General features: G+C 42.0%; 1 protein-coding gene across 2 annotated transcripts in view; it reads right to left on the minus strand.

Annotated features, from left to right (window-relative positions):
• MARCHF6 (membrane associated ring-CH-type finger 6) overlaps positions 1-18,499 on the minus strand; it is a 79,775-nt gene extending 61,276 nt beyond the window's left edge. For both annotated transcript variants that reach the window (XR_005526080.1, XM_039220460.1), the window contains exon 1: positions 18,280-18,499. Coding sequence is in view for 1 of the 2 variants with exons in the window: in XM_039220460.1 (XP_039076391.1) it covers positions 18,280-18,298 (19 nt within the window). In the remaining variant the exon portion in view is untranslated. The remainder of the gene's footprint in view (positions 1-18,279) is intronic.
• Positions 18,500-23,709: the final 5,210 nt, after the last annotated feature.

The following is a 23,709-nucleotide window of genomic DNA, read 5'->3' on the forward strand; positions in this document are numbered from 1 at the left end:
AAATGCTGCTGTACCCCAGCCAAACACCGCAGGGGAAATGCAGCCCAACACCACCACTGCCAGCCAAGGCAGAGCAGTGTAGACTTAGACTAGTTAACTCTATGTTAGTTACTGAGGCCCAACTAAATTATCAAGCACGTTAACGAGGAAATGAGCATTAATACCTAACTACCAATTACAAAAGACTATTCCTTCTGACTTTATCATACTTCCAACCTTGGTTGTATGATCCTTTCTTGAATGTTTCCTTTTTTTCACAATTTAATGTATATATTCTGTATATATCGTTACTATCTACTCCTCCAACTTTGTAATATTCTTCCATTTGTATAGTAGACTGCTCCATCTGGCAAAACACATTACACCACTGAAATATAAAGATAAAATAACTAGGTAGAACAACAACTAATTAATAGTAAATCCAAACATTTTACTAAGTTCTCTTCTTTGTGAATTTTCTGTTTAAGTCTAATTGGGGTCTTAACAATAAGAAAACAGTGCAAGAAAAAAAAATCAGTAAAAGATTTGAACAGATACTTCACCAAAGAAGGTATACAAATGCAAAAATACTTAAGTCTTTAGGAAAGCATAGTTAAAATCACAATAAGATGGTGATGGCTGCACAACAATGTATATTTAATGCCAGTGAATTGTACAATTAAAAATTATTAGGGTGGTAAATTGTTATGTTTATTTTACCACAAAAAATTTAAATCACAGTAAGATACCACTACATACTGATTAAAATGACAAAAAGAGAAAAAAATTTACCATATGACCCAGCAATCCCATTCCTAGGTACTTAACTTATTAAAATGAAAATTTATATTTGCATAAAGACCCACATGAATTTCTATAATGGCTTCATTCATAATTTCCCCCAAACTGGAAACAACCAATCCAAGCATTCCACAAATGGAGAATATATAAACTGTAGTACATCTGATATTTTTTTCTATAACAGAATACTACTAAGCAAAAAAATAGGAATGAAATAATGATATATACAACCATGTAAATAAATCTCAAATTAATCGCATGTTAAGCAGAAGAAGCCAGACTGAAAAAAGCTACATACTATATAATTCCATTTATGACATTTTAGAAAAGGTAAAACTATAGAGACAGAAACACATTAGTGGTTGCCAGGGTCTGAGGGTGGGGCTGCCCATAAAAGGGAACAGGGATATTTTGAGAAGTGGTTGAACTATTCCATATTCTGAATGTGCTGCCTACATGACTGTAAGCACTTGTCAAAAATTCATGGGCAATACCATTGATAAATAGATAAAGAAGATGTACTGTAGGGGGTGCCTGGGTGGCTGTCTATTGGGCGTCTGACTCTTAATTTTGGCTCAGGTCATGATCTCATGGTTCGTGGGTCCAGGCCCCATGTGGGGCTCTGAAATCACAGGGGAGCCTGCCTGGGATTCCCTCCCTCCCTCTCAAAAATAAATAAACGTTAAAAAAAAAACAAAAACAAAAAGACATCCTATATACACAATGATTATTATTCAGCCATAAAAAAGAATGAAATCTTGCCATTTGCAATATATGAATGGATCTAGAGAGTATAATGCTAAGTGAAATAAATCAGAGAAAAACGCATACCATATGATTTCACTCATGTGGAATTTAAGAAACAAAACAGGGGTGCCTGGGTGGCTCAGTCGGTTAAGCAGCTGACTCTGGATTTCGGCTCAGGCCATGATCTCACGGTTCGTGGGTTCAAGCCCCACGTCAAGCTCTGTGCTGACAGCTCAGAGCCTGGAGCCTGCAGCCTGCTTCGGATTCTGTGTCTCCCTCTCTCTCCCTCAGAAATAAAAACATTTAAAAAAATGAATAAAGAAAAAAGAGAGAGACAAATCAAAAACCAGTCTCTTAACTACAGAGAATAAACAGGTGGATGCCAGAAGGGAGGTCAGCAGGAGGGTGAGTGATAGGTGAAGGGGATTAACAGCACACTTGCCATAATAAGCACTGAGTAATATATGGAACTGTTGAAACTAATATAACACTGTACATTAACTTCACTGGAATTAAAAACCTAAATAAATAAACTAACCCAGACCAAACCAAAAAAAACACAAAAAAACCCATTAACATTAAATAGTAATGTAAATTAAAGTATCATGTAAATACTTTAATTGAAGAACAAATGAGAAAGGGTAATGACATAAAAAAAAAATTACTGTTCCCTCACTCAAATGTGGTCTAATGAAGTTGTATACTGAAATGTATCCCAACAAGCACGTTAATTTCATCCACCCAGACAGGAATTAATGCTGTTAGGGACTGTGGAAATCATCAGCATTGGACGTTAAATATTTCTGGCATTCCACTCTCTGGATAAATAATAGGATTGCCCTCCCTGCCACTCTGAAATTAGACATGTGACCTGCTTTGATCAATGCAATATAAGCTACAGTGATGTGTACCACTTGTGGGCAGAAAACTCTGGGAGCTAATGAACACAATTCATCACACTGCATTTTCCTGCCTTGATGACTGCGGAAGCACACTAAGATGGCGCTTCCATCAATCTAGGTCCCCAAGTGACTACAGTTAGCAGAAGCATCTCTTCCCAGCCTGTACTAAACATGACATTCAGTAAGAAAGAAACCTTTGGTTGCTTTAGGCTGCTGACTGTGACTTTTTAGTTGTGACTAAGACACAAATTAGCCTATCCTGTTTCATAAAGGATGTTAGCAGCTTCCGGGGCGGGGGTGGGACAACTAAAACACACCACCACCAACACAGAAAGTCAAAGAAACAATAACCTGTTTTGTAAACTAAGATCAATGCCACCACCCAAAACCTCAACAGAATAATATGGCCAAGGTTATAAAAGAATAAAGTCTACAAAAGGCACAGCCTAAGGCCTTTTACTAAAACTGAAATAATAAAGTTTTGCAGTAGAGCAATGCTCCCCCCAGATTTACAAGCAGCAAAATTACAAATCTTGCTCAGGCCAAAGTTAAAGCATTGTATTTTATTTGTTAGGAATGCAAACCTACTTAGACACAGTAAAGAGAACCGCTTAGTGCTCCCCCCCCTCGCCCCCCCTCAGGCTCTTCCCACTTTTCAAAAGTATATTTCTTCTGTTTAATCCTGTGGGAACTTTGGTGACTTTATTTGAATACCTAATATCTTCACAAAAGCATACCTTTTAAAAGTTCCTAGCACAAAGCCTACCTCAATAAAGAGGGGGGGGGGGGATTTCTGTTTTTTACTGAAAAACTTCAAACCTTAGTAACTGAGTATGGAGATGGCCCAGGAAATGAGAGGGAGGGAGAAAAGAACAACCAGTCAGAGTAGGTTATCAAGTTGAAGTCAGCTGTGGAAGTCAAACCGCGGTGGTTTGGACCATCCCATCAATTTTTCTAGTCAATAATCAGTTCACCAAATGTATGCTAGGTACCTACTACGCAAAAAGAAGAGCTTTGGGTAGATGTCATAATTTTTAGACCATCATCTACCTTGAAGGTTTTTCCACATAAGGTTTCAAAATGTTTGCACATTCCTTCTGGTAATAAACTAATAACTCGGGTGCCTGGGTGGCTCAGTCATTTAAGCATCTGACTTCAGCTCAGGTCATGATCTCCTGGTTCGTGGGTTCGAGTCCCACGTCGGGCTCTGTGCTGACAGCTCAAAGCCTGGAGCCTGTTTCAGATTCTGTGTCTCCCTCTCTCTCTGACCCTCCCCTGCTCACATTGTCTCTCTCTCTCTCTCTCTCTCTCTCTCTCTCTCAGAAATAAAAAAACATTTAAAAAAACCTAATAACTCAATAAACAAAGGATTGGTAAATTATTAAAAGACTTTATTTTCCAGCACGATTTTACATTTACAGAACATTTGAGAAGACAGTGCAGTGTTCCCATATGCACAGCACCCAGTATCCCCTGTTAACATATTACATTAGGATACTACATTTGCTGAACCTAATGAACTAATTAATATTCACACATTATCATTAACTAAAATCAACAGCCCATTCAGATTTCCTCAGTCTGCACCAAATGTCGCCTTTTTTGTTCCAAAAGCCACCTGACATTTATTTAGCTGCCATGTCTCCTTAGCTTGGCTAAGGCAGTTTCTCTTGGCTCTGGCAGTTTCTTAGGCTTTCCTTGTTTTTGATGACTTTGGTTGTTTTAAGGAGTACTGGTTGGGTATGTTGTAGGATGCCCCTATAAGAATTTGTCTCATGTTTTGTTCATGATTAGAATGGGGCTATGGGTTTGAGGCAAGAAAATCATCTAGGCAATGTGCCATTTTCATCACATCATATCAAGAGTATGTACCATTAACATGAATTAAGATTGTTAATGTTGGCCTTGACTCAATTGGCTGAAGTTAACAGAGGATTTTTAATATCTGATTACAACAAAAATTTTACAATTAGTAGCTATGATCACAGTAAGCAAATATTAAGAATATAGAATATTACTCAAAATGCCAATGAATAACCTACATACCCCAAACCAGGGGAATGGTATATAATTGTGGTACATTCACTCCATGGGATATGAAAAAATGTATAATGTTAAGTAAATAAAGCAGGAGCAAAAAACTAAATAGAATACTTCCTACTAGGTAAAAATATCAAAGTAGCCTAAAAGAGAAAATACAAAAAAACGATAGCGATTCTAACTGGTTAAATGAGAACATGGGAGATTTTCTTGCCTTCCTTCCCTGAAGTTTCTAGTGCTTCACTGCTACTTTTATAATCACAAAGAAAAAAAAAACCTGCTAATAAAATTCTGTGAGAAACACTCCCTTTCTACCTGGTAAAGTTTACCTATGGGAAAATGTACACACACAAAAAAAGAAAGAAAATGTACACAATTAGGCCTTGCAAACGTAGGATTCAATGTCCTAATTCTCCATGTACCCCAAAGTTTAGTTATTTTCTCTCTCCAGATTACTTATTACAAAAATTAATGTTCACCTGTACTGTTGCTCCTGGAAGCCTGAAAAGTACATTTTTTCGGGGGAAGGGGGCTTCTTTACTAAGTGGGCTTGAGTTGCATTCAGTCAAAGGACACTTCTGCAGGACAAGGTGAAGCCATTTTCTACTCGTGGCTCTAAGCACAGGGGCGCAGCTCCCTGTAGGTGCTGGGGACCCCGCGGTAGTCACAGACACCCTGGCAGTGGCTCGGCAGCACCCGTGGGCACCCGCGAGCTCAGAGACACAGGCACTGGCTCCCACGGCTGCAGGAGGAGTGGGCCCAGTGTCCATGTATTTCCTCTCAGCTCCTTCGTTCTTCAGCACCTGTCCAGTGGGAAGAGACTGAGTCTTTAAGACTTTTTTTAAACACACATGTCAGTAGAGGGTGCTGGAGGCACAAGGCAGGAAGACGGAAGTGGTTTCCCGGCTCCTGCTGTACCGTCAGTAGGTCTGCTATAATGCTAGCTTTTCACAGTCCTACTGGTAAAAACTCAAAACACTCTGGGCCTCGTACCTAACAAGGAGATCCATCAACTCTGGCTTGCCTGCACCCTGGAGGGTTGCTTCCTGCTTGCCAAAACTGCAGACTGGCTCTGGACACATTTCTCCAACGGTGTCTGACCCACAGCTGTGAGATGGGCCCCACTGATTCAGAATGTGTCCCTACTTGGATAGACTCCCTTTTGACCAAGGTACGCTTTACAGTATTCTTTACATCTTTATACCACCCTTTTACTGTAGTTCAATAATTCTTTCAACTTCCTCTGGTTAAATTACTGTGTGTTTTCTGTCTCCTCACTAGACCAAGATGGGGGTGGGGGGTGGAATATTTAAAGAAGCAAGTAGAAGTTTTAGAACTGGAAAATACAGGGAATGTGAGCTCATCCTGGACTTGAGCTCAACAGCAACAGTTGCCTCAAGAAAAAGCACTTGTACAATTCTTTGGACTTGCCAGCTGAACTAGCTGCTTTTTCCTTCAATGAAACATGATGTTTTTGAAACACCATTTTTACCATGGGTAAAAAAACAGAAAAAACAAAAACAGTTATTCAGGTAGATCTGGATATTCGCCATTTTATCACAAAAGAATGAAGTGAGCCTGAAGCCAAGGAAAACAACTAACGACATTTACTACAATGATAAAAATCAAACTTTCAGGCGAAAATGAAGATTTTAGAAAACTTGTATCCATCACAACGAGCAAAACAGTCTCCCCAGTATCTAAAGGCTTTTCAAGATGAGCTAGGTGATGACATTAGTGAATGCAAGCTTTTATACTACACATGAATTGTGTCAGCATTTGGAAGAGCTGCAGAACTCAAAGATCTAGTATCTACCAAAAGATTAATATATGATGTTACAAAACCATGCGTGAGTTTAAAAAAAATTGATTTTTTAAAAATAGCTTTATCGAGGAATAACTGACATGCATAAAATGCACTTGTTTTGGGGCGCCTAGGTGGCTCAGTTGGTTAAGTGTCCAACCTCGGCTCAGGTCATGATCTCATGGTTCATGGGTTCAAGCCCTGTGTCGGGCTCTGTGCTGACAACCAGAACAGAGCCTGGAGCCTGCTTCAGATTCTGTATCTCCCTCTCTCTCTGACCCTCCCCTGCTCATGTTGTCTCTCTCTCTCTCTCAAAAAGAAATAAAAACATTTTTAAAAAATGCACTTATTTAAAGAATATCACTTGGTAATCTTGACAATGATAAAACTGTCACCACATCTGAAATAATGAAGATATCCATCACCACCAAAAATTAACACAAGTTCCTTGATAATTTCACTGTCCCATCCTTCTCTGGCCCATTCCTAAGCCAAGTACCTATCTGCATTCTGGAACTATGGATTAATTTCCAGTCTCTAGAGTTTTATGTAAGGGGCACATACCCTGGCTTCTTTCACTCATCATAATTATTTTGAGATTCATCTATGTTGTTATGTGTATCAAAAGTTCGTTTCTTTTTATCACAGGCTAGAATTCCACTGTATGGATGTATCACAATTGGTTTATCCATTCATCTGTTGATGGGCACTTGGGCTAGTACAAGTTTTGGGTTTTTACAAATAAAACTGCTATGTACATTCACATATGAGAGTTTATATGTATTCATTTCTTTAAGTAAATCTCTAGGAGTACTATAGCTGGATCATATGTTAAGTTCATGTTTAACTTTTTAAGAAACTGCTACACTGATTTCCAAAGCGGCTGTACCACTTTACATTCCCGCCAGTAGTATATGAAAGCTCCTGTTGTTGCACATTCCCACCAAGGTTTGGGATGGTCGTACTTTATAATTTCAGCCTTTCTAATAGGTACACAGCACAGCAATATCCCATTGTTGTTTTCTTCTGTTAACTGCTTTAGTGAAATATATGTATTATAAAGCTCAACAACCTCAAATATACAATCCAATGGTTTTTAATTTATGTAGTTATGCAACCATTACCACAATCTAATTTTTTAACATCTTCATCATCCCAAAAAGAAACCTTGTAACAATTAACAGTCACTCTTTCTTCTTTCCCTTTATACAGATTTGCCTGTTTGGGATATTTCACACAATTTGAATCATATAAAATGTGGTGTTTCAGGACTAGTTTCACCTAGCAAAATGTTTATGAGGTTCAACCAAGATGTAATACATACCAGTATTTCATTCCTTTGTGTTGCAAAATATTCCATTTTATAGATCTACCATGTTTTGCTTATCCATTCATCAGTTGATAGACAATGGACTGTGAGATTTTTAATTCTCCTGGGTATATACACCTAGGCATGGAATTAGAGAGTCACCTGGCAACTCAGTTGAACTTTGAGGTTAATTAGCCACACTATCTTACATTCTCACCAGCAATCATTGAAAGTTCCAATTTCTCTACCATCTCAACAACACTGATTATCTGTCCCCCTTTTGATTATGGTCATCCTTGTGGGTGTGAATTATTTCATTGTGGTTTTGATATGCATGTATCCAGTGACCAGTGATGTTCAGCATCTTTTCATATGCTTACTAGCCATGTGCATATATTCTCTAGTGAAGTTTCCAAATTCTTTGGGCCAGCTCCTAAACTAGATCATTTGCTTTCTTCTTATTGAGTTTTGAGACTTTCTCATATACTCCAGTGAGTCCTTTTATCAGATACATGTTTTGTGGACATTTTCTGTGGCATGTCTTCATTCTCTAAACAGTATCTCTCAAAGGGCAGAAGTGAAGAATTTTGATACCATCCAATTTATCAATTTCTTCTTTAAGGGACCATGCTTTTAGTGTTATACCTAAGATATCTTAGCAGCCTAACCCAAGATCACAAAGATTTTCTATGTTCTTCTAAAACTTTCATAGTTAGGTTTTTCATTTAGATCTAACATCCCTTTGGGCTAATTTTGGTGGTCCAAGGAATGGCTCAAAATTCATTTTTTCCCTATGGACAATTATTCCAGCACCATTTGTTGAAATTCTATACTTTCTCCACCAAAATGCTTTTGTATTTTTTTCCTTTTTTGAGAGAGTGAGCGAGCACACACAAGAGCAAAGTCAAGCAGGGGAGGGGGGCAGAGGGAGAGAGAGTCCCAAGCAGGCTCCCTGCTCAGCACAGAGTCCAACACAGGGCTCAATCCCATGACCCTGAGACCATGACCTGAGACAGATGCTCAACAGACAGAGCCACCCTGGCACCCCTGCTTGTGTGTCTTAGTCAAAAGTCAATTGTCTATGTATGTGTGAGTCTATTCCTGGACTATCCTGAGCCATCAGACCAAGGGGTTTTAATTTAAGGTGTTTAACTTTTAAAAGGTGATGTATATGCTTTCAGATGTAATACTGCTTAAAGAAACTACCACTTGTCAAATTTTGGCATAGTATCAAAGGATATCAAAAATTAACTGAAAATATACTTTTTTTTTTTTTTTACAAATAGTTTATTGTCAAATTAGTTTCCACATAACACTCAGTGCTCATCCCCATAAGTGTCCTCCTCTATGCCCATCCCTCCCTCCCTCCCACATCCATCAGTCCTCAGTTTTTGTCAGCATTCAAGAGTCTCTCATGGTTTGCCTCTCTCCCTTTCCCCCACCATTTCTGCCCTTCTTCTCCCCCTTGTTCCTCCGTCAAGTTCCTCCTAATCCTCCTATACATGCAAACATATGATATTTGTCCTTCTCTGCCTGACTTACTTCGCTCAGCATAACCCCCTCAAGGTCCATCCATGTTGCTACACATGGCCAGATTTCATTCTTTCTCATTGCCATGTAGTATTCCATGGTATAGATAAACCACATCTTCTTGATCCATTCATCTGTGGATGGACACTTAGGCTCTTTCCATGTTTTAGCTATTGTGGAGAGTGCTGCTATGAACATTGGGGTCCATGTGCTCCTATGCCTCAGCATTTCTGTATCCATTGGGTAAATACCTAGCAGTGCTATTGCTGGGTCATAGGGGAGTTCTATTGTTAGTTTCCTGAGGAACCTCCACACTGTTTTCCAGAGGGGCTGTACCAGTTTACATTCCCACCAACAGTGTAGGAGGGTGCCCGTTTCTCCACATCCTCGCCAGCATCTAGAGTTCTCTGATTTGCTCATTTTAGCCACTCTGACTGGCGTGAGGTGGTATCTCAGTGTGGTTTTGATTTGTATTTCCCTGATGAGGAGGGATGCTGAGCATCGTTTCAGGTGTCTGTTGGCCATCTGGATGTCCTCTTTGGAGAAGTGTCTGTTCATCTCTTCTGCCCATTTCTTCACTGGGTTGTTTGTTTTTCAGGCGTGTAGTTTGGTGAGTTCCTTATAGATTCTGGATATTAACCCTTTATCTGATATGTCATTTGCAACTATCTTTTCCCATTCCGTTGGTTGCCTATTAGTTTTCTGGGTTGTTTCCTTGGCTGTGCAGAAGATTTAATCTTGATGAGGTCCCAATCATTTATTTTTGCTCTTGATTCCCTTGCTTTTGGGGATGTGTCAAGTAAGAAGTTGCTGCAGTGGAGGTCAAGGAGGCTGTTTCCTGCTTTCTCCTCTAGGGTGTTGATAGTTTCCTGTCTCACGTTCAGGTCCTTTATCCATTTTGAGTTTATTTTTGTGCATGGTGTGAGAAAATGATCTAGTTTCATTCTTCTGCATGTTGCTGTACAATTCTCCCAACAACATCTGTTAAAAAGGCTGTCTTTTTTCCATTGGATATTCTTTCCTGCTTTGTCAAAGATCAGTTGGCTGTATACTTTTGGGTCCACTTCTGAGTTCTCAATTCTGTTCCACTGGTCTATGTGTCTATTTTTGTGCCAATACCATACCGTCTTGATGACGACAGCTTTGTAGTAGAGGCTAAAGTCTGGGATGGTGATACCTCCCATTTTGGTTTTATTTTTCAGTATTACTTTGGCTATTCGGGGTCTTTTATGGTTCCATACAAATTTTTGGATAGTTTGTTCTAGTTTTGAGAAGTATGCTGATGCAATTTTGATTGGAATTGCATTGAATGTGTACAGTGCTTTGGGTAGTAATGACATCTTAACTATATTTATTCTTCCTATCCATGAGCCTGGAATGTTTTTCCATTTCTTTGTGTCTTCTTCAATTTCCTTCATAAGTTTTCTATAGTTTTCATCATACAGATCTCTTGTATCCTTGGTTAGGTTTATTCCGAGGAATATACCTCCCTTTTAAAATTACCTGTGTAAAGCCATATTTTTTCGTACACTTTAACCAAAACATATGGAAGAGTATCTACAGAGGCAGAGACGTGAATACAAATGTCTTCTAACAATCCAGGCTTAAAAGACATTGGCAAAAAATTCAAACAATGATAATTTTATCACTGAGGTTTTTGTCTTGGAAAATACATTTATCAAAAAGTTATTTTTGTTAACATGTATTGCATTTAAAGTTCTGTTTTCATCTCTAATAGAGTAAAAAGATAACCCCTACATAAACAAAAGTCCTGTGGGTCTTCAGTATTTAAAAGTGTAAAAGAAAGGGTGCCTGAGTGATTCAGTCAGTTGAGCACTCAACTCTTGATTTCAGCTCAGGTCGTGATCCCAGGTCGTGGGATTGAGCCCCTGCTTAAGAGTCTCTCGTGGGGCACGTGAGTGGCTCAGTCGGTTAAGCGTCCCTCTTCGGCTCAGGTCATGATCTCACAGTTCACAAGTCCGAGCCCCACATTAGGCTCATGTGCTGACAGCTCAGAGCTTGAAGCCTGCTTCTGATTCTGTGTTTCCCTCTCTCTGACCCTTCCCCGCTGTTCTCTCTCTCTCTCTCAAAAATAAATAAAAACATTAAAAAAAACTTGTCTCTCTCTCAGCCCCTCTCCCCTGCTCGCTCTAAAATTTAAAAATTAAAAAAAAAAAAAAGGTATAAAGGAATTCTAAGACCAATGGTCTACGAACTGTTCCATTTAATACAAGTGCCTCTGAGGAACTCTGGAATGGCTAAGAATGGGGGAAATAAAATTCACACAGGAAACACAGTTGGCACAAGGCCTAAGTGGGTATTCAATATTTGATAAATGGAGAAGAAAAAACAGGGAACCTCCAAATCTTCTATCTCAAAAGTGCTATAATAGAATCATACACTAAAAATACTAAATTTGATTGTATGTAAATTATACCTTATTAACCTAGCAATATACAACACACAAGTGGAAGCAAGGAAGTGAGAGAAAAGTAAAAAAGTCACTAAAATTAAGTTCAGTTACAAGAAGAAAGTGTACAGAAAAGATTCTAGGTCTTTTCCAAGCCCTCAAGAATTTATCCCTGAATTGTGTTATGAACTGATTGTGTTGTTTCCACCAGCTCTACCAAAATTCCTAAACTGACATCTTAGCCCCTAGGACCGCAGTATTTGTAGACAGAATATTTAAGGAGATAATTAAGTTAAAAAATAAGGTCATTAGGATGGGCCCCAATTCAACATGATTGATGTCTTTGTAAAAAGAGGAGATTAAGGAGACACCTAGGTGGCTCAGTCAGTTAAGCATCCGACTTTGCCTCCGGTCATGATCTCACGGTTCCAGAGTTCAAGCCCCATGTCAGGCTCAGTGCTGACAGCTCAGAGCTGGAGTCTGTTTTAGATTCTGTCTCCCTCTCTCTACTCCCCTCCCATTTGGGCTGTCTCTCTCTCAAAAATAAGTAAACATTAAAAAAATTATTTTTAAAGATTAGGGCACAGACATGCAAAGAGAGACAACCATATAGAAGGCACAAGAAGACACAAATCTGCAAGTAAGAAGGAAAGCTTCAGAAGAAACCAGGCCTGCAGACCCCTTGATATCAAACTTCTGGTCTCCAGAACTGTGAGAAAATAACTTCCTATTGTTGAAGTCACTCAGTCTGTGGTACTTTGCCATGGCAGCTGTTGCAAATACAACAACCAAAACAGAATTTATCTCTTCCCATTCAGAGCTAATGAAACTACACTAGAAATCATTCTTACTCTTCCTTCCTATATCACCTCATCAATCACTATATTCTATTAATTCTACTCCGATCTGTTTCTTTCTCATTCTTTCCATTTCCACTGCCTGAATTTAAACTCCTATATAATACCTTGCCTAGCCCACTGCAATAGCATTCTAAAATCTAGTCTGAATTAATAAGTTTTCCCTTGGGGTCTTACTTCCTGTGACCTTTTTAAGAATACTTTCCATTCTATGGGGCACCTGTGTGGCTCAGTTGGTTAAGCGTCCGACTTTGGCTCAGGTCATGATCTCACAGTTCATGGGTTCAAGCCCCACGTCGGGCTCTGTGCTGACAGCCAGTTCAGAGCCTAGAGCCTGTTTCAGATTCTGTGTCTCCCTCTCTCTCTGACCCTCCCCTGCTCACACTGTCTCTCTCTCTCTCTCTCTCTCTCTCAGAAATAAATAAAACATTTAAAATTAAAAAAAAAAGAATACTGGGGCGCCTGGGTGGCTTAGTTGGTTAAGCGTCCAACTTTCGCTTAGGTCATCATCTCGCGGTTCGTGGGTTCGAGCCCCGCGTTGGGCTCTGTGCTGACAGCTCAGAGCCTGGAGCCTGTTTCCAATTCTGTGTCTCCCTCTCTCTCTCACCCTCCCCTGCTCACACTGTCTCTCTCTCTCTCCTAAAAATAAATAAAAACATTTAAAAAATTAAAAAAAAAGAATACTTTCCATTCTACCTGTATTATACTAAAAATAAGCAATCTTCATGTCCTTAACAGGAGAGAAGTAAAGCCCAACTAAAATAAGCCTGGTCTGGAGGAGGATCCTCAAGTAGCCCAACATTAATCACTCACAACATTCCAGCCTAAAAGATATTCTAGTTCAACCATGGAGGAAACAACCTTTGGGATGTCTGCCCTGAATCAAGAATGGACACTGTCAGCCATGACTTTTATTCTTTTCCTTTTTATTGAACTATAACTGACATATAACATTAGTTTTGAGTGCATGACATATTCAATATATATAACATGTGAAATGATCACCACAGGAAGTCTAGTTAAGTCCATCACCACGTGTAATTTTTTTCTTGTGATAAAAACTTTTAAGATCCACTCTCTTAACAACTTCCAAATATATAACATAGTAGTAACTATAGTTAGCAGGCTATATACTACATCTCCAGGACTTATAACCATTAATTTTTAGTTTTTGACATGATTTTTATTCTTCCATTATCTTCCCCACCACCACACAGCCACCTGGGTCACAGGTAGGCACCTGATCCAACATGAGCCAATCAGATTTAACTCCCAGAAATCTGCACTGAAGATTAAGTTGATCAGGAAAGAGATCTGTTCAGGGAAACAGCCAGTGACACAATGGCAAGACAATTTATGCCTCACCTCTGCTCAAAACCCTCCCTACCTAACAACAGTGAAAGGAAAGATAAGTCCTACACACCTGTTCTGCTTCTACACTGGCCCCAAGATCTCTGACATCATATTTTACTTACTCTTCCCTCAACTCATTCACTCCATTGTAACTACACTGGTCTCCTGATTATTACTTAAACATTCCTGGGACACCCCCATCTTAGAGATTTCACACTGGCATTTCTCTCTCCCTAGAATGCTCTGTCCACAGGGTATCTGCATGTCCAACTTCCTCTCTTACTTTGCTCCTGCTCAGTGAGGCCTTCTTTAACTGCCATTTTTAAAACTGAAATCCCGTCCTCCTTATTCCCTCCAGATTTATTCTTCGTAGCATTTATAACCTTCCAGCTATGCCATATAATTTATTTTGTCTTCCCTTCCTCTCCTACCAAGCCAAAAGCAAGAATGTAAACTCTATGAAATAAAGTATTTTGTCTATTTTGTCTATTTTGTTTGCATAAAATAGTGCCTGGCTTCTAACAGGTGCTCAAATAAACATTTGTCAAATAAGTGCATGTCTGCTTGGTGATAAGTATGCCAATGCAGTGAAAGCTGCTCCGCGGTGAGAAGAATGAAGCAGAATTGTCTGGAAGCAGAGATGAAAGACCATGCAGTTCTAGAAAGATGGTAACTAGCTGTCTGGTTGTGACAGCTTCCCATACTTTTAACTCATTTCTTCCAAATCTATCTCACCTCAAGTTTGTGCCATAGTAAATATAAAACATGATTGATTGCAACACACTTTCAAATTTATACCCTCCCAATGTTTCACAAAGCATTAAAAATAATTGCTTTGGCATTCCATAAACATATTGCTGATAAGATTTTGAACTCTGTTTTGCTAGCGTAAGTAGTAATTTAGCAAAATAAAAAAAAAATCAGATCTGTATCATTGGATTGAAAAGATAACACTCTACTATGGCAAAATATATTTAGTATCTTTATGAGGGTTTCATACATCAATACTCGCTTCCAACATCCATTCCTACAGCGTGGTGCTTTTCCTTTTAAAAAATGTATATTCTTGAGGGGTACCTGGGTGACTTGGTCAGTTAGGCATCCTACTTTGGCTCATGTCACGACCTCATGGGTTCGTGAGTTTGAGCCCAGAATCAGGTTCTCTGATTCAGCGTGGAGCCTGCTTCAGATACCCTGTACCCCCTTCTCTCTATGCCCCTCCCCCACTGGTTGTCTCTAAATAAATAAACTTTTAAAAAATGTATATCCTTGAGCAAAAGACAGGGTTTGTTTGTTTTTTTTTAACCAAAAAAATCTCAGTGCACTGCAGGATCAGAATCCTAATCCATAAAATAAGTAAACTGTGTATCTAAGGTATCCTTTGAAGTTTAAAGATTTGATGATAGTTTATATAATGTATCTGCACTCATACAAACTACATACAAAAAAAAACCAATATGAATGACTCACACATCCTGTTATGAAAATAGATCATAAACCTGTTGATTTTACAAAAACAAAATTCAATACCCCAAACACGTTTTAGGGATCTTTAAAATCTAACAAACACCATTATGAAGGGCCAAAATCCATCTAGCAAATAATCAGTTTTCTAACAGAATTCAGTACTGCTTACCACAAATACAAAACATTCTGAGCATTACAACATCATATGCGGTACCCTAGAGGAAAGCAACACGCCACTTTTAAAAGAGGGAAGAGTTACACTCTGAATAGTTGGTATTTTAATTACATTCTTCATCTTTGCTCAGATTAACATATTAAAAAATAGAAAAGTAAACACTATCAGTGTTTTTAACAATAAAGGACAGAATTTTTTAAAATTTCATTTTCTTTATATTTTTTGGTAATTTTCTTTCATTTTAACTGTCTCCTATAGAAAAACTGTTTCTTTTATAATCAGATAAAACACCTAATTGCATTTTTAAAGAAATAATCTATAATTACTAGTTTAGCTAATAGAGCGGCTATTTCCAAGCTTTTTTTTTTCACTTTCTCATTAAATAATCCTCTATAATCCTCTCTTTCCTTTCAATGTTTTAAATTTTTTTTCAGTGTTTATTAATTTTTGCGAGAGAGACAGAGTGTGAGTGAGCAAGAAAGGGACAGAGAGAGAAGGAGACACAGAATCCAAGGCAGGCTCCAGGCTCTGAGCTGTTAGCACAGAGTCCAATGGGGGGCTCGATCTCCAGAATGGTGAGATCATGACCTAAGCCGAAGTCAGAGGCCCAACCGACAGAGCCACTCACGTACCCCTCCAAGTTAAATTTAAAATAATTTTGAAAATTTCAGGAGATTTCTGATTTGGAATTTAGCAAAAGTGTGCAGGAGAAGTACTAAAAATCACTTTTATTTCATGACTAATAGTTTTATAAAACAAATGTCAAAAATGGCTTTGTCAAAATATGTAAATGATTCGTCCCATAGAGGGAGTGACAAAAATAATTTATTATCTATTTTAACCATAGGGCCTAACAGTCTGAATCTTACCTCTGACATCTGCTACCTGTATGACCTTGGGTAAGTCACTTTATATCAACCCAACCCCCAACCCCAACACTCCCAGAGCCTTTCTTCTCTATAATAGTGGATACCCTAAAAATGTTAAGAATTAAATGGGGTTGTGTATAAAGTGTTCAGTAACACATGCCCTACACAAGTACTCAATGTTAATTATTTCAGTAAGCAACAGTGTTCGAGTCACTAAATAAAAATCATTTACACCTTACCCTGATTATAATTTTACAAGGAAAAACAGTATTGAGGCGCTAGAAGTACACTGAAATCGTTCTTTCATGATTCCATATAAACTTCAAGATTCTGCAATTCCTGATTTACCACTAGCTATCGCACTATAGATGTAGGAAATACTAAGTGCCCAGGCTCAAAGAATGGAATTTAGTATGACAGCACACATCAAGTGATACACAAATAAATTCATGCCTTACTAGACTGAGCCATTAAAACGTGAATCCGAAATGAGTAAAATCTTTGCAGACGGAAATTCACACACAAGGGCCATCTGTCAAAAACAAAGTAGTTCCTAACCTCTCAACAGTTTTACTATTTTTTTTTCCCCACGGGAGTCTCCGGTGGCGACTAGCTTCGCTCACTGTGTATGATAAACACACTGAGGCTTAATGAAAGGAAACCTCCTGTTGGTAATCAGACTATCTACGCTGAAATCTCTTACAAGCGTGTGAAACTTGGACAAGCTGTGAAAATAGCTAAGCCTGAATTTGCACATCTGTACCTGCCGACCCCCCTGGACTACTGTGAAGATCAAATGCAAAGGCATGTGAATCCGCTCTGCAAACCGTCAGACACAAATGTCATTTCAGCCGAGGTTCTTATCATCTAATGTAAGATTTAGTTAAAACACGATAAATCGCGTTCAACCAATTCTTGGCATACACAATCTTCAACTTTTTACTACTCGCTGTTGCAGGCCATGGCAGTGCTCCACGATTTTCATCTAAAACCACCAAAATCGCAATCCATTAAGGTTGAAAGACGTATCCCCACATAAAGCCACTCAAAGCATCAGTGTGTCTTCCCTGATAACCAAACCATCAAGACACAGGATAATTTAGTAATTTCCTCTACAGACGCACGAAATTCGTCGGTTCTACAAAGATAAAACCGCTTTAAAGTGAACCTACCGTGGGTGGATAAGCAAATGCACCTTCCCACTCCTCCATGTTTATACCTTATGGACTTAGTTCACCAGGGTTAAGCCTGTCCCCAAACAGCCGCATCCGAAACACAACTCACAAAACAAAGCACACAAACCCCTGCTTACTGGTGTCAGGGACTGAACACAAAATAAACTACACCGAAACGAAAGAATTCTCAATGAACTCCTCCCCCCCACCCCCCAATAACCTCGCTGGACCTTACTCTTGCACGTTTAGTAAGCAAATTATTTGGGAGCGGGGACGCACAGGGCAAGGTTCTTAAATAGGGGTCAGTCAACCGCACGCAGCCGTCACCTGGCGGGGCATTTTTCGCCAAGTTTCAGAGTCAACAAAGAAGTTTTGTCGTCAGGGGACAGGGCCTGTACAGCAATAGGCCAAACGACAATAAGAAAGACAAAACCGGGTGGGGGATGGGCGTGGAATACGCCCCCGTACTTCGAGCGGCGACCACTGCGTGTCCCCCCGGGGCGGTGGGGGGCGACGGGGGATGGAAGGGGACGGGGAGGCCGCGCCGGCCCGGAGGCCCCCCAGCCCCGAGCCCCCGGGCCCCGGCGGGTCCCCGCCCCCCGCGCGCACGGGCGGGAAACGGCGGGGGCAGCCGAGGGGTCACCTTCGCCCCCCCACCCCCGCCCGCGGCCCCTCGTGCCGCCTCCTCGGCGGGCAAACGGCCCCGGCGCCGACCCCGCGGGTCACCGCGCGCCCCCGCCCCGCGGGGAGGCGCCCCCGCCGCGCCGCCCGGGCCCGTCGCCGGTCTCGAGCGCCGCGGCCGGAGCGCGGGCCTGGCCCGAACCCAGACGCCGGTGCAAGGGCGCGGGCGCCGCCGCTTACCTTCCTCGGCGGTGTCCATCTTGTCTGGGGGGGCGGCGGTGACGCAGCCGCGAGGCTCCCGCGGCCGGGGCCGGAGCCTTCCGGCCCGGGCGGGGAGGGAGGGAGGGGGAGGAGGGAGCGGAGCCGGGCCGGGCAGGTGCGTGTGCTCAGGTGCGAGAGAGGAAGCGAGAGGAAGGAGAGACGGGGAGAGGGAGAGGGAGACAGGCTGACAGAAAGCGGCCGCGAGAGGGGAGGGGGAGGGGCGGGGAGATCGGAGCGGAGAGGCCTGGGCGGGGCGCCGGGCGGAAGGGGCGGCAGCGCCCCCTCCCAACGACGCGCGCCGTCACTTCCGGTGCCGGCGGCCGCCCGGACGGTGAGGGCGGGGCGCGGGCTGCGCTGCGGCCCCTCGGGCTACGGGCCACCTGCGTCTCGTCGTGGGCGGCCAGGCTGAAACCTAAGCAGGAGCCGAACTCTGGTGGCCCCGAGGGCGGCGACAAAGAAGAAACGGAGCCGGAATGGGGGGGGGCGGGGGAGAGCGGGAGCGAGAGCCTAGCTGCGAGCGCCGGGCGGGCCCGGCCGCGGCGCGCCGCAGAGGCTCGTTTCTGGGAGGCTTAAGGATGCTCTGGGTGAAAGAAAACAGCTTCTGCGCCCCCTCTCCCGCCGCGAGAATCTAGCGCCGTGGGTCCGGAGGGGGCCCAGGAAGATGCACTTTTGTTCGGCACCCGGGTAGTTCTGATGCACGTTTTGAGGAAATAGTGCCACATCACTGAAATCTGAGACACTAAGACACACACTGACTTTACCAAAATCCGGCCCCCCCCAAGGAAAATTATGCATTTGTTTGGGAGGACTTCAATAAACCACTGAGGGTGTGGGTTGAAACCTCCGTCTCTACTAGAGATCGGGTCAGATGCCTGCAGGCCTTCATGTGCGCGATTAAGGACGCCAACCCGGCCTGAGAACCTGACCTCCCCCTCCGTCAGCACTCCACACCATGAGCTTGCCTTTTTCTTTAGACGAAGATCTACTTACGAAATACAGATTAGAAAGGCCAGTGCCTTAGGATTGCCTGAGTAGAAGCAAAGATGTCTCTAACCCCAAAGAAAAACATTTTAAACAATATACAGATGATTTGCAGGAATAGATTCAAGAATGCCAGCGATCTCTCCTCCATCTGTGTCACTAAAGGAATTGGGAAGACCCCGCCCCCAAACTTTCTAAATCAGAATGAGAGTTAGAGTAAAAATAATGAAATGGAGACTTCCAAAAAGAGAGCAACGCCTCAAGACCGTTGGCACTGATCTGACTGATTCTACTCGTGGTACCCAATGTAGGAAAGCGAATTCTTGACACAGGCACCGAGACCCGCTGATTTCAAGGCCTGAGCTTGAGAACTGATCATATTTAAGTCTTTCTTTAAATATGTTTTTAAGATCTCCCGAGAAACTGAATTTGAAAGAGGCTCATTCCCCAGCCCCTACCCCTCACCTAACCCTAACATGAGCTCACATGCCTGAAAGGCCTGTGGCAGAGCCCTTCTCACAGAACTGAGGTCAGGGGCCCAGTTCAGGACCATCAAACGCAGTCTCATGTTATACAGTAAGGATTCTGTGAGACAGACTTTGAGACGTGCTCGCGGAAGTACTCGTAATATTTCAGAGCAGCTATATGAAGCTCAGGACAGCAAAGCCGGGGTAAGATTGGAGGGAAGTGTGTCTATGTGGTGAGGTGGAGGGCCCCCTCCTGTTGACTTTAAGTGTCTTACTTACTGATACTCAAAAAATATTACTTCTAGAATTGAGAACTATCCCAATCTGTTTTTCATTCAGCCTCTGGAAGTTAACCATAAGAGTAATAAACCTACATTCGCTGAGTACCTGCTGTGTGTCAGGCACTGGTCCTCATAACACCCTTTTGAGATACATAACCCTCTCTTGGGTGCCATTGACAGGAACCCCACTAAATTTGTGGGCTATGTTGGAGGAACGCACTGTTGATACAAACAAATGAGTATGAGGATTGTGGTCCAGTGGGCCTCAGGGACTAGTCGAACCAGGGTCCCTCTCTCTGCCCCCCTCCCTCAATTCTGCTTTTCTCTGCATATTAGCTTCATGCTGTCCGGCCAGCTTCCTCCACATGGCTGGAGAGAAGGCCACTGGTAGCTCTCAAGGTCACGTCTTCAGCCTCCCCATCAGATGGGCTGAGGATGATCATCTCTGGTCCCAAGTTAAAAATTCCCAGGCAGAGGCGCCTCGGTGGCGCAGTCGGTTAAGTGTCCAACATCAGCTCACGTCATGATCTCGTGTTTCGTGAGTTCAAATCCTGCATAGGGCTCTGTGCTCCAAGCACAGTCTGCTTGGGATTCTCTCTCTCTCTCTTTCTCTCTCTCTCTCTCTCTCTCTCGCTGCCCCTCCCCTGCTTGTGTGGTTTCTCTCTCAAAAATAAACAACAAACAAAATTCCCAGGGATGTACAGTTCGTTGGTCCAGCTAGGGTCCATCCCTGAACCAAAGGATTGTGTCAAAGAGGTAAGATCTGTAAGAACAAAGGCACTGCCGTTGAACTACAGTATTAAAGCAGAGAAAGATCGTTTCCTGTGAGAGAGGAGAGGGAAAATAGTAGATGTGCATTATATTAGAATTACTGTTTTCAAAGGAAAACACCAATATTCTATAAAAATATTTTCACTTGCCACTTTTAGCCAAGAAAACCAATGTCAAAATGGGTACAGAATTCCATCTGGAACACATGTCATTTCGATCAAAAGAGATACTTAAAGGTATAGCACACACATGGTTCCAGCCTCACTTGCATATGTGTGTGTACTGGGTCATGAGGCTACTATAGTAATGCTGGGTTTCCATATAGCAAAACAATGAGCAAGAGGGGCTGTGTAGGAAGACAGAGCACAATATTTTGGGCATAAACTGTAACTAACAAACTAACAATAACAATAAATCAAACTCCTTATGTCCAATGAACGTTCATAGCAATCCTGTGAAGTAAACATTATAACCCATTTTTACAGATGAGGATTCTGAGACTCACAACTGATAAGTAACTAGCTCTTGGCCATGTACGTAGAAGAGGAATGAGAATTAAAACACATGTCTGGGGCACTTGGCCCTAACTCTTGATTTTGGCTCAGGTCTTGACCTCATGGTCTGTGAGATCCAGCTCCGAGTCCGCTGTCAGCACAGAGCCTATTTGGGATTCCCTCTCCCTCTCTCTGTCTGCGCCTCTCCCACTTGCTTTCTCTCTCTGTCTCAGAATAAATAAATAAACATTAAGAAAAGACTTTTTAAAGAAGAGCACATCTGTCCAACAGCAAGCCTCCCAAGTTTTAAGCCCCACCAGTTCGCGCAATTAGCAGCCACCCCACTTAACGCTGACGTTAAATTCAACTTTTTTTTAAATTGTTTTTAATGTTTATTTATTTTTGAGAAAGACAGAGTGCAAGTGGGGGAGGGGCAGAGAGAGGGAGACACAAAATCTGAAGCAGCCCCCAGGCTCCCAGCTGTCAGCACAGAGCCCAGCATGGGACTTCAACCCATGAACCCACGTGAGATCATGACCTAAGCCCAAGTCAGTCGCTCAACTGACTGAGCCACCCAAGTGCCCCATGTCTGAAAATTTTTAAAAAGTACTCACATGGAGGGGCGCCTGGGTGGCTTAGTCAGTTAAGCGTCCGACTTTCGCTTAGGTCATGATCTCACGGTTCGTGGGTTCGAGCCCCGCGTCGGGCTCTGTGCTGACTGCCGGCTCAGAGCCTGGAGCCTGTTTCAGTCTGTGACTCCCTCTCTCTCTGACCCTCCCCTGCTCACGCTGTCTCTCTCTCTATCTCCTAGAAATAAATAAAACATTAAAAAAAAAAAAGTACTCAGATGGAAAAGAAAGGGGAGCAAGACTGAATAAATACCAGATGAGGGGGGCTGGAGTGGGAAAACTACAACACAAACCAAGAAGCTCTTACGACAGAAATCAAGGAAGTACTCAAAAATTGATGGGGGCATGATCAAAAGACCCTGAAACCAGCTCAAAGGGGCTCCCATTGGACACGCTGGGGACAATTGAGCATGAAAGTCAATATTAACAGTTAACAGATTATAATGAGCTGAACAAAATAGGAATCTATGAGTTCATACTGACAAAAATAACTAGGGAGAAAGAAAAGCTCTCCCTTTGCAGTATAATACCAACAAATAAATGTAAAAAAAATAATACAGAAAATCATTTGCCAACCATCATAATGCATCAGGCTGGAGTTGCCAACGGAGGCTAAGACTGGGTGAAGTTTGGATGGGGAACAAGAAAGGAAACAGAAACTTTACAGCGAAGACACCTGCATGACTAGATGATCAGGGTGGTTAGCATCACCCGTGACGGGACAGACTGACGTGATGAGAAGTCAAAGCTTCCCAACAAGGCACTCCTGCGTCTGGGCAGAGGACACAGCAGATGGACCTGGGCTGAGGGGCAGCCGAGAGCACATAAGGCCTACACTGTCGTAAACTGTCAAGGACAGGAGGAGGAGACGACCGGGAGCCGTTCCAGATTCGAGGAGGCCAAAAAGACGTGACAACTAAGTGCAACGTATGTTTCTGGATGAGATCCTGCACCAGCAAATTCAAAAAGATATTTTGGGGACAGTTGGCAAACTTGAAATTTGAATAGGATCTTTGAAGGTTAGTGTTGCATCAATGTTGATTTCCTGACTTTTCAGAGATCCGCGTTTAGTGAAATACACACTAGAGCATTTAGGTTTGTTGTAGGATTAGCTTTGAAGCTTAGACTCAAGTAGTTCAGAAAAAAGACTGTGTATGTGTGCGTGCGCACACACGTATGCATGTACTTGCACGCGTGTGTGTATAGAAAGGGTGAAGTTAATATGAAAATGGTATTTGCAACTTTTCTGTGAATTTGAAATTATTCTGAAATCATTTTTTAAAGGCAAAATTGGTAAGTGCTGAGGGAACTTCAGAGCGGTAGTTCTCAAATTTAGGGATCAGTCATAAACACTTCTGACAGTCTGATAAAATCTATGGACTTTTTTCCCCAGAAAAACTCCATAAGTACAAAATGTTGCATAAAATTTCCAGGCGTAGTTCATGGATGCCTTCAAGTCCATGCATAAATTCCTGGTTAAAAGAACCTCTCAGTTAGGGGCACCTGGGTGGCTTTGTCAGTTGGGCATCTGACTTCAGCTCAGGTCATGATCTCACAGTTTGTGAGTTCGAGTCCCGCATTGGGCTCTGTGCTGACAGCTCAGATCCTGGAACCTGCTTCAGATTCTGTGTCTCCTTCTCTCTCTGCCCCTCCCCCGCTCACACCTTTTTCTCTCTCTCTCTTTTTCAAAAATAAACATTAAAAAAAATTTTTTTAAAGAACCCCTCAGTTAAAGTATTGAGAAAAATAATAACGTTCATTTTCTTTCCCAAGAATATAGCAGGCT

The sequence above is a fragment of the Hyaena hyaena genome, unplaced genomic scaffold, assembly GCF_003009895.1.
Source record: "Hyaena hyaena isolate Hyena2069 unplaced genomic scaffold, ASM300989v1 scaffold_890, whole genome shotgun sequence".
Taxonomy (NCBI): Eukaryota; Metazoa; Chordata; class Mammalia; order Carnivora; family Hyaenidae; genus Hyaena; species Hyaena hyaena.